Source organism: Balaenoptera ricei, chromosome 1, assembly GCF_028023285.1.
Source record: "Balaenoptera ricei isolate mBalRic1 chromosome 1, mBalRic1.hap2, whole genome shotgun sequence".
In the NCBI taxonomy this organism is placed as follows: Eukaryota; Metazoa; Chordata; class Mammalia; order Artiodactyla; family Balaenopteridae; genus Balaenoptera; species Balaenoptera ricei.
The window spans coordinates 174233794-174245177 of NC_082639.1; the positions used below are offsets into that span (position 1 = coordinate 174233794).

General features: G+C 56.9%; 1 protein-coding gene across 1 annotated transcript; it reads right to left on the bottom strand.

Annotated features, from left to right (window-relative positions):
- Nucleotides 1–5325: 5325 nt before the first annotated feature.
- HLX (H2.0 like homeobox) lies at nt 5326–11181 on the bottom strand. The gene is made up of 4 exons (XM_059905635.1): nt 9801–11181; nt 8828–9007; nt 7909–8093; nt 5326–6152 (listed from the first exon to the last, which is right to left on the bottom strand). The coding sequence occupies exons 1-4, from the start codon at nt 10390–10392 to the stop codon at nt 5652–5654; spliced, it is 1458 nt and encodes a 485-aa protein (XP_059761618.1). The 5' UTR covers nt 10393–11181; the 3' UTR covers nt 5326–5651.
- Nucleotides 11182–11384: the final 203 nt, after the last annotated feature.

An 11384-nucleotide genomic window follows, 5' to 3' on the forward strand; every position in this document is an offset into this window, starting at 1 on the left:
AATACTAATAAGCACCTCAAATACTGCAGTGAATAAACGAGTGAATGAATTTAATAACATCTAAGCCTACAGCACTGATTGTATGCCACCCACTCTTCTCATTTCACGTTTAATAACGCAATTAACCCTCAGCAATTTATAAGTTAGGTAACTTTGATTATTTCCTACTATACAGATGAAGACACTGAAGCCAATTGATTAGATAAATTTTCCAAGGTCTCGCGGTAATTGGTGAATGAATGACTGCTTCTTGGGCTAGCTTGGGTTCCCCTATTCCGGCTTGGGATCAGGCTTCCGCGCTCCACCCGCCGGCCTCTTCCCATACCCGCTCCCCAGAAAGAGTCGTTGGGGTCACCGAAGCCGCGAGCTCTGAGCGTGCGCCAGGTGATGTAGCCGCTGTTCTTGATCTGTGGACCGCGCAAAAGAAGGATGCTCAGTATCTACCGCGGCTGGGGCCCGTCCAAGGGCAGGGAAGAGAGGAGCCGGCGTGGCGGCTGCGGGGCAGGCGCCGTCAGGCCTCGCACCCCGCGTCCTGCCCAGAACCCCAACTATCAGCAACGACCGACGAAAACGGAAAAGCACCAAGGATGACACAGACTCCTGTGAGCAGGGTGTGGGCCGGGCCCTAGACACTATTAGCAAAGCTAAACCTGTACGGAGAGGGCGCAGGCTGAAGGGCAGGTGTGTCAACCCCGGGGGAAGCCCAGGCCTGCGATTCCTAGAGGATCCCTCTCCTTCTTTGGCACCTCAGAGGCACTAACCCCATGGCCCAACCGAGTCCTGGCACTCACTCTCTAGAGGAACTTGGGCAAACGTCAAGACTCCCGCCCTCCGTTGCCTCACCCTTTAAAATGAAGTAATCATACCTGCGGGGACATTTAATCTTCGTCCCTAAAGTGAGTGAGGGCAAGGCAGCTAAGGAACCCAGGGACCTGGGGATTCTCCAAGTTCAGAGGGCCCTCGAGTCCGTCTGGGCAGAGCCTGTGCTCCGTTAGAACCCGGGTGGACTGATATCTTAGAAAGTACATCCCGTGTAAGTAGTTGGAATTCCCAAAGGGCACCGCTGAAGGGGTGGTGCGCTGCAGGTTCTAATATCCGTGTGTGTGAGAAGCCGCGGAGAAGGCGGATCGTTCGTCTTTGGGACTCCGGCCAATCCCATCACAACCTCAAAGGTGAGGCTGTGAGCCAGACATAATCACAGTAAATCGGGGTGTATCACCCCCAGGCTGAACACCTGCCGTTAAAGTCCTCCTTAAAACCCAGCAGTTGCATCTTCACAAAGACCACAGTGTGTGCAACCCCCTTACCCCTACCCCAGGCTAAAGGGGGGGTGGGATTCGAGGGCCCTGAGCCTTTAGGGCCCTCTCGAGCATCTTTAAAGTAGTATCACCGCGTCGCACGGGGAGGTCTGAGCTCTCAGTCCCTCTACCAGCTCTTCCTTCTTAAAGAAGGACGAAGGTGGAGGGGAGACTAGGGTGCGCAAACCGGAGGAGGGTGCGTCGACCTCAGGCTCTGACTTCTCATTTCTGGCTCCAGAGCTGCGCCAGGCGCATCCTGCACTCCGGGTCTGTTTAAAGTCCGCCACTGCTTGAGGACTTTGGTGGGGTCAGATCCGGGAATAGGTTAAAGCTCAACAGGTTAAAGCTCAAGTCTAAAACGCCCGCAGAACATCCCCTGTTGCAGGGCACCCCAAAGCTCCCGGAGGCTGTGGCTACGGGAGAACCCGAGGTCACCTTCCCGGTATGTCGGCTTCTGGTACCTAGAGCAGGAGGGACCAGTAAGCCCGGCACTCAGAGCTCACCTGCGCCAAGCTGGCCGCAAACTAGAACCCTTGCCCACACCCCACTTCAGACCCTAGTTAGAGGGAGTGGCCACAAAAAGATCCCAGAGCCGCTCGTTCCCTCTGAAGTTTGGAAGGATCTGTGACAACCGGAGTTTGAGCAACTGCCCCCCACCTCCACCATACGAGCGAATCCTTGCTGGAGGGGGGGGCGGGTGGAGACAAGGGATGATCTCCATTGGAGGGTATGCGGGCCACAGCCTCCGTTAGAAGCAAGACCTCTCCTTAAAGTGCCGCCGGATGGGACAGTTTTAGCCTCAGTGGGGACAGGACGGCGACGGCTACACGCTCCCAACAACTCCCGGCATCGCGGCCCCTGCCCACCCTCGGCTGAGGCTGACAAGCGCAGGGGAATGCGGCGCCTGCTTTCAGTGGCTTAGTCAGCGAATCTTGGCTCAAGAAAACTTTTCTAGAGACAAGCGCCCCAGGCACCCACACTGGCAGAGGAAGGCGGTGTGAGTCTCCTCACTTTGCTTTGCCATTTGGAGGAGAACGTGGAACTTTATTTGCGTGGTTTATCCACAAAGTGCTGAACTAGCCCGTCCGCGTCTGCGTTTCTGTGTGCTCTGAGGGCCTGTATATTTGTATTTGACCTACGTGTGTAAGAGTGGTGTGTATGGCGTGCGTGCACCCGAGGGGCGTAGCCGATCCCCCTCGAGTCCCAGAGAGGCGCGCGCTGCTCGCCCGCCCTCTGCGCGCTCAGAGCTGCGCAGAGGTAACCTTGCTCGGAGGGCTTGGCGCCGCCCGGACTCCGGAACTGGCGAGGCGGGGCCCTGCTCTGGGCAAAGAGTTATTACTGCTTTCAGCAAAGGGCGAAGCGTGGGGCGGGGGCGCGGGGGTAAGGGCGGGGGTCGCGGCTCTGCCCTTCTCTGGAGCCCGGGGCCCGGGCGCACCCGCCTCGTCCAAGCCCCAGCTCTGCGGGCCAGGGCCGGCCTGGGGTCCGCGGACCTGGCGCGCTCGGCCTTTTCTTCCGTGCCTGCGAAATCTCGGTCTTAGTTCAAGAATTTCTAGCTTCCCTGGCCACGCTTGCTAGCATCGAGCGCCCTCGGGAAAATCCCCTTACACAGGCCGAGCGAGCAGTCCCGGGGATGACGCGGCCTGGCCCGAAATGCTGCTTTTCCATCCCGCCTAGACAGACCCTCCGACCCGGCAGCTTTCCTTCAAAATGAACTTTAAACTTCTCCCGGGCTTATGATACTCCGTTCCTGATGAAAATGTGGAAGAACTCCACAGCCCAGGGGACAGACCCGCTAATGTTTCACGGGGAAAATATGCAGGAACGAGAGACCGGGGTGGCTGAGGAAGGGGCGCCTCCTGTGACTACCCCCACCCCAGGAGCATCCTGACTCCCGATGGCCCATTTCATTCCCAGCCCCTCAGCTCCACCGTGCCCTCTGGTCTGGCGGACCCTGACTGGGGTAAGGGTGAATTCTACCTGAAATCACATGCCTGAAGTCCCTGGGCGAAGTTTTCCTTCAGTTTCAAAAGCCCAGGACCCAGGCAGGAAAATGCAGCGCGGGTTTGGGAGCATGAGTATCTCGCGGGCCTCGTGAGGAGGGGTAGCTGCGACATGCAGAAAGCACCACCCCCTCCCCAGCTTGCCTTCCCAGCCAGAACTGAATTCTAGTGCCTCAAAATTCGATGTTCCTGGGATGTCCTGGTTTCAGTATTTCTGTAGTGGGAGGAAATGAATTTCAGAAGTGAAGGCAAAATAAAGGTACAGAGAGACTCCTACAGTTCAGGTAGCAAAGCCTGTGGTGAGGAGGAGTCATCCTAACCCAGGGCTGGGACTCACAGCAAGTGTGGAGACTGCAATCACCCCAAAACATATGCTCCATTTAGGGATAACAGCTGGCTGGTGTCCCCATTTAACTTGAGGTCCCTTCTGGGGCACTTTACCTTTCTCATCTTTCCTAGGCCAGACCACCCCGGTGGTTCCTCTCCCCACTGTGCACATTTCTCTACGGGTTCAGCTCCACTGGCGGGTTGAGTGGTTCACTTCAGCAGGGAATAGTCAGCCTTGCATCCCTGGGCTGCACTCTGGGACTTGCCCAGGTGACCGGCTGAGCCAGGCCAAAGAAGGCTAAATCTGAGGCCTCTACTCTGCCCTTGGGCCCGGAAGTCTAGAACAGACGTCTTTGTGCTCAAGCGAATGGGTCAAAATGGGGAAATAGCTAAGCCAGACCAGGGAGCTGCTAGGAGCCTTCTCGATAAGGCCAGGGGTCTGGAGTGGGTCCTAGGCTTGCTGGCCTCAGCATCTACACAGGAGCAACACTCTCTCTCCCCAACGGGTTCCATGTGACAACCAGCTTCCCATAATGGATGATGGGCCTGTAAGAGGCCTGTGGCTTTGCCCCAGCTCAGTGTCAAATAGACCCGGGTGATCAGGTTTGTCCACAATGTCTATTTGTTCTAAAATCTCCTGAAATCACTTTTTACCAACTCCGAACATTTCGTGGTTTCCAGGGAAGGGGGCATGGGTGTCTCGGAGAGAGATTTGATGCTTCAAGATTTCAAAAAAAGAGAAAAAAAATGGAATGGTCCATCCCAGTAGCAACATGGAGGCAAAATAGATGTGCTATATTCCAGTTGCAGTGTGATGGGGAAACTGCTTTTCATCTCACCCCAGCTTGGGGTGGGGTAAGAGTTCAACTGGACACCGGTAGCGGCCCAACTGCAAAGGAAGATTGTGTGTGCGTGTGTGTGTGTGTGTGTGTGTACACGTCGATGGGGGGCAGATGGTGTGCGGTTTAGCCGATCCTTCACTGGCCAAATGTGAGCTAGGAGCTCCGAGTTCTGGTTTGGGCTCCTCCTCAACCTTGGACAAGGGAAGGGACCTTGAACAGATCACCATCCTGCCCTGCAAATGTTTTAGCAGCTTTAAAGCTATCTCAGGCTCAGGCTTCCAGCCCTAACCGCTGTGATCTGTCTATTCTGTCTATCCTTTTCTCCAGACACTACAAACCTGCTGCGTCCCCCTACTCCATCCCCAGGCAAGGGGCAGTTTGCGCTGGAATTGCCTCTCTAGTACCAGCTGTGGCTAGACTGACCCTGTCCCGCACCACTGTCTTCTCCACCCAACTCTGCTTAAGCTGGAGCTGTGGAAGGCTGGTGTGCACCCTCCTCGCGTCCTGACTCCAGCTGGGGAAGCCATCTGCCCGACAGGCCTGACAGATTCTATGGCCGACTCAGCTCTCAGGACACACTCAGCGTTGCGGTTCGCCCGATCAGAGGTGCTTAGCGTGGCCTACGAGACCTCTTAACTGGTGGAACCCCTAAGCCCCGGCGCCGATCTCTGCAGCAAGGTGGCTCTGAGGTTGCAGCATGTCCCCCCGAAACTCTAGTCCCCCACCTCCAGCTGCTGGGACCTGCAGGGTCCCGGGGCTAAGGTCCGGGTCGGAGATTCCAGACCCTAACGGCCGCATCGCCCCAGCAAGCCAAGCGGCCTTTACAAACCATAGTAAACATTTTATTTACAAGTCTGTGGCATCCTAAGTGCATCGCGTCTTTCCGCCACGACCCCTAATGCGGGGAGGACTGTTTAGTCCAACGCTTCACAGGGCGAGCTGCTTGTATCCAGGCAGAAGTGTTCCGCCGGCGCTGGGAGCCTGGCGAGAGGCACTCCGATTCCCCTCGGCTCTGGGCGGGGTGGGCTGCACCGGTCGGGGCAGCGATGCGCGAGCTGGGACTCCGCCGCTGAGTCTCCGGCCCTGGCCCCGCCGCCACTGGAAAGTAGGCACAGAATCCAGCCCACATTGGAAGGCTGGGAGCCTGCACGAAGGGCCCCGCGTCTCCTCCAACCTCGTCCAGTCTACAGGCCGCCGAGCGGCGCCGGGGCGGGCTCGGGGCTTTTGGGGGCGCTGCCAAGGGCTGGCTGGGGCGCAGGGAGCAGCTCCGAGGCGCCGCCGCCGCTGCCGCCGGAGCTCCCGGCGCCGCCGGTGCTGCCGCTACTGAGGACGCCGAAGTTAAAACCGCCGCCGCCGCCGCCGCCGCTCCCCGCACTGCCTCCGCTGCTGGCGGTGAGGAGGGCGCCGGCGGCCGAGGCCTTGATGACCGTCGTTTGGTGCAGAGACCGCTCGGCCCCTTCAGTCCGCTCCGTGTCGCTGGGGGCCATGTCCAGAGACTCGGAGTCGCTACTCTCGCTCTCAGCCTCGCCCTCCGAGCGGCTGGGGCTCCGCTCCTCCTGCTCGCCGTCGCCAGCCGGGACTCCGCCCGACGGTTTCTCGCCAGCCTCCTTGTCTTTGTCCTTCTGGGCCTGGGCCTCCTTGGAGTGTCGCCACTTCATCCGCCGGTTCTGGAACCACACCTTCACCTGCGCCGCGCCGCACCGCACCGGGAGACAAGAAGGGACACGGAGGTGAGACGCAGGCTCGCTCCTATCCGACTTGCGCGCATCCCGGAGCACTCCCAAAGGCGGGAAAGCGTCGCTAGTCGTCCCCAGCACCTCTACCACAGGCCAGGTACTGTGCTAGAAGCAGGGACCGAGAGGCAGCCCAGGGAAACCACGAGGATCACCAGAGATCCTCGCCTAGGGAAGCAACTAGGACTGTTTCTCAAAATGTGGCCCTCCGACTTCTAGCCTGCAGTGACCTGGATGCCTGTTGCAAAGGCAGATCCCTGCACCTTGCCCTCAACCTAGGGAGGATCAATGCTCTAAATCGATGCTTCTTAACCCCACTTGAGCCAGGACCCCCCCCCTCCCACGAATCTGATTACAATTATGGACCCCTGACCCAGAAAAATGCACATATATACCCAAGATTCTGCACACAGTTTCAAGGGTTTGGTGACCCAATGTTAAGAATCCCTGCTAAGTTGGCCCCCTCCTCTACTGCCACTACCCAAGGCAAGTCCCTACAAAAACAATTCTTTTTAAGGAGCAACCGTGGAAAACAAAGGGGGAAGGGGGTTCAAAGAGTTAATCCCAGTGGGGTGGAACACCAATGGACCTTCTATAGAAGAGCATTTCCTTGGCATGTGTGTACCCAGACGCTGATAAGGACCCTGCCCCTGCCCAGGATAAACTAATCCTTCTGTGGGCTCAGAGAACACTGGAATTAAACCTGTGCAAAGTGGAGGAAGGGGGTAGGGATGGGGCAGAGAATCTATATAAATATATAATCCCCTGGGGGACCCAATGCGTTCACACAAGTTCCAGCTTCCCTTTTAAAAATAACATCCACAGCTGGTGGAAAACGGCTGGGCTCTTCCAGTGTGTGTGCTGGGGAGGAGAGTTGTGTGATGGAGGACAGAAGCACCCAGGGAGCAAGGGCCATTGTGGTGAGGTGTTCCAGAACGGTGACTCTTCTATTTTCAAAACTTAAAAAAAAAAAAAAAAAAAAAGGTCTTGAACTCGAGAAAAGAAAAAAATATTGAATTCAGGCACAATAGATTTGCTATTTGAAGATTTGTCTTGGGAAAAAAAAAAAACTCAACTAGGCAGAACCTGGTGAAATGCTCTTGGGCATTCTAAGAAAATCTCTTTTTCTTTCTCTTCCTCACTTCCCCCTCCCATTATGCCGTTAGAAAATCGGACTGACTGTGGCTGCTCCAAGTGGACTTCTTGCCCTACTGGGGCTAAGTAATTCCGTTTGAAATAATGTTTTCACTTCCTCACAACTGGGGATTTCACAATCCAGCAGCAGCAGGAGGAGGGGGAGGGAGGGAGGACAGGAGGGGGAAAAAAAAACAACAACAATCTCTTGACTTTGGATTTTTATCTCTTCTGAAATAAACTGCCTCCTACAGCAAATTGTGCTACAGTCGAGTATATAATTATTATCTCCTGCTGCCTATTTGCTTTCTCGGCAACATGCTTTCGCTTGTTGGCCAAAATAAACACGCAGCGCTTGTTGACAAACCTCTGGGGATGGGCTATTCTTTCCGTCCTTCTCCCCCACCCCTTCCTCTCTCCTGTCTCAAATTGAGAAGTCCACGAAGTCTCCTGAAATTCGAGACCTAGTGTTTCCACCGCAAAAGGAGAGTCAGCCGGCGGAGGGGGCCTTGGGGCTAGGCTGAGAGCTGCTGCCCGTCCAGGGGGCTGTGCATCGGGGCCGGAGCTGGCTTACCTGGGCGTCGGTGAGACCCAGCATCGCGGCCAGCTGCTTTCGGTCTGGCTTGGTCACGTACTTCTGAATCTCAAACCTTTTCTCCAGACCCTTCCTCTGCAGGTTGGAGAAGACCGCCCGCGACCACGAGCGCTTTCTCTTGTACGTCTGCGGCATGGTGTCCTTCGTGAGCACAGCGTAGGGACCTGCCACCATGCGGGAGCAAGAGAGAGACAGGAGGACCCAGTTAGTGCCCTGTCCGCGGCCTGCGCGCCTGGGGCTCACCGTGATGCCTGAACTTGTTTTACGTTAACAGTCGGCTCTGAAAGCCCTTCACGCAGACACAGAATGGCCTCTCTAAGGAGGAAATGTACGGCTCTTAAGACCATAGGCGGAAGGCCTAACGCGAGTGTGGAGTGGAGAAGCCCGGCGTTGCATCGATTAATTCCAAAGTAAAGACGTAAACCGAATGCATGCTAAGAGCAGGCGAAAATGCGCCTCGGCCTAAAGGATCTAAAGATGACAGCCACTCTGTGTGTGTGTGTGTGTGTGTGTGTGTGTACTCGCATCCATGCCCATCGGCGCAGACGGAACCTTCCGGCAAATGTTTGAGGTCGTTCCAAAATGAGTGTACGTTAATAACACCACCACTTGCTGCATTTTCAAACCACCCTCTCGGGCGAAAAGACTAGGGAAACCCCCCCAGCCCACCCGCTCGCCCACACTTTCTTCCCTCCCCAGGCTCCCCACCCCTTAACCCCAGGAGCCGACCAAAGAGTGAGCTAGCTCACTGAGAAATCTTTCGGTTTCTCTCCGGACGTGGTAGCCTCCCGCATCAACTCCGGGATTGCTACACCTCGGTGGCCACGTGATACTCCAGTACTAAGTGTTTTGGCAGTCGACCTGCCCGTTAGGCCGTCGCTCAGGAGGGTTTCCGTACCTGGAAAGGTGTCTTGAAACTGATGCTGAACTGAATTTCTCGGGTTCGAGCTTAGGGGACTCAGGATGGCAGAAGCCTCGTTAATGGGATCTAGAGACGCGAAGAACTGGCCGGTGGAGGGCTGCAGAGCGGGGAGGTGCATCCCCGCGGGCCGCCCGCCGGTTAGCAGCGACGTGAGATCTGGGGACGAGGGAAAAGAAGCGCTGTTACCCCTCCGGCAAACCCACACTCACACTCTCTGGGACTTGTTCGTCTCCTCCCCCACCCCTCCGTTCCGTTTTCCTGAAGGGAAGTGGTGAGAGACCTCTGTCTCCGTGCCGCCGAGACTCCTCTCTCCTGACAGTGGCCCAGGGGCACTGCACGAAATGTTCCTGTGTGTCCCACAGGTCCACGTCCACGCACACAGCTAGGAAGGACTTCAGGTAAAGAGGCCTGAACGAAGTCACTTTCAGGTGCCTTCCAAGAATTCCACAGACCTAACTAAACTGTCCCTCCAAAGGATCCCTCACCCTGCTCTCTCCTCTTGGGAGTTTAGAGTCAATATTGTTCATCTATATTCCTTGGGTGGAATTTCACTAGAAATCAGACCAATGGACGGGAAAGTGTTCCCCAAAAGGGCTTTTCCTGCCAAATAATGTAGTCCTCTTTGTAGATACGTGATTAAAGAGACAGAGAGATGATAGTCATTTTAGCTAATATTTACACCAACCGTTTCTATGAATACTGATTCTGTGACATGTGTTTTTAAAGCATCTCTGGGTTCTTCTTCCTCCTTTTTTTTTTTTTTTAATGTAGAGCAGGTGAGTTTTAAACCTAATGTTTCATAGTCTCCTTACAACTCATTTTCTTCTCCCTCATTTTACCGATTTGTCCTTAATTGTAAAAACACTCAAAGGAATCCCAAATGGCCCAGGGATCGGGGAGTGCGTCAGTGCCCTGGTCAGAGGCCTGCAGCCTCTCGCCCAAGACCTACCTCTCAGTGTGTTGCCTTCCTTGACTTTTGGGTCAAATTCTGCAGACAAAATGCGGTCAATTCCAAATTTGAGGTCCTTGCTGGAGGGGGCCGGGGCGGAAGCGCTATGGTGGGGATTCGGGACCAGCCGCGACCCGGAGGCCGGGGGCTGCAAGCCTCCAGCCCGGGGTGGAGGCGGAGGCTGTTGCTGCTGCGGTTGCTGCTGCTGCGGTGGCTGTTGTGGGTGATGGTGGTGGTAGGCGGCTGAGAGCGGGGACAGCCGCGGAGGGAAGCCAGCCGGGACTTCGGAGGGCGCCACCACTGGGGTGGGTCGAAGCGGGGATCTGGCGGCAGCTTGAAAAGAGGCGTGCGGGTGAGCCGATCCCAAGTGCGCGGTGAGGGCAGCGGCCGAGGCCCCCGCCAGACCCTCCGGAGCCGCCCCCGTCTCCCCAACGCCGGCGTGCAGGATGTCCGCGATGCAGAAGGAGGGTTTCTTGACGGCGGCGGGGTCCAGGGGGAAGGAGCAGCCGCCCGGGCCGGCGGAGGAACAGTAGGCGGCCGACCAGAGGCTGAAGTTGGACGCGTAGAAGGGAGCCAGCCCGGCGGCGAACATTCTGGCGGGGTGCACGGAGCTGCCGCCGCGGCCTGGCCGGGCCGGGTGGGTGGGTAGGTGCGCGGGGAGGGGCGCGCTAAGTCCAGGAGGAGGCGGCAGCCCAGCCGGGGATGATCCGCTTACTCTTCTCCGTCCGAACTGAAGGGAGGCCAGGGAGCCCTAACGCCACCGAGGGAGGAGGCGAGGGCCGGATCCCGGCCGCTCACGGCCTCGGCCCCTGGTCTCACTTTAAAGGCGGCGCGGCGCCCGCGCTCCCCGCGGGCTGTAGGCGAGCGAGGGGTGCTGGAGCGGCTAGGCGGGCGGGGGCCGCGGCTCCACAAACGCCAGGGAAGCCGGGGAGACAGGAGCCGGGCACCGAAAGAAACACTCAAACAGCTAAGCCTTAACAGATAAATTTAAAACAATAATAGTCCGTTAGTTTAAAAAGAAAAAAAAAAGTAATAAGAAGAAAAAAAAAAACTCCTCTCTAAAAACTCCCAAAGTTTTGGCAGGAGCTTTCGAGTCAGACCCAGGGTAGGACCTCGATCCGAGCGATCATTGGCCATCCTGGTGACCAATGGGAGCGGGAAGTGGAGGGGAACTGGGAAAGAGGGCGTGGCCCGCCCCTTCGGCCACGCCCCGGCCACGCCAAACTGTTTGCTGCTGCCGCGTGGGCTGTGCTTGGTCGGGCGCGTCCTTCTCCAAAGGGTAGGGGACCTCGAACCGCGGCTCCAGGGAGTTCTAACTCCCACTAACTTCTGCAGCTCCGAACCGGCACCAGGCGTGGAGAGTTGGTCACAGCGCTCCTGGAGCTCGCGCCTAGGGAAGCTGGTGCTCCCGCAGATTATCGCGGGTGCAAGGCCCGCCTTCTGGAACGCTGGCGGCGCCCTAGGTTTCCCTCCTGTTTACATCACTCGGGCCAGATTTTTCTCCAGTCGGCCTTTATCCCGAGAGTCGGTGTCTTCTACAAAGCTCCGTCCTTCGTGGGTCCCCGCCCCCACGCTGCCCTGCTC

What these genes read in the sequence shown, in the direction of transcription:
- HLX (XM_059905635.1), bottom strand. Translation starts at nt 10,392, where the DNA reads ATGTTCGCCGCCGGGCTGGCTCCCTTCTACGCGTCCAACTTCAGCCTC. An exon ending in GGAAGGCAACACACTGAGAG is followed by an intron (nt 9,008 to 9,800) that starts GTAGGTCTTGGG and finishes CCTCGTCCCCAG; the next exon opens with ATCTCACGTCGCTGCTAACC. An exon ending in GTTTCAAGACACCTTTCCAG is followed by an intron (nt 8,094 to 8,827) that starts GTACGGAAACCC and finishes GCATGGTGGCAG; the next exon opens with GTCCCTACGCTGTGCTCACG.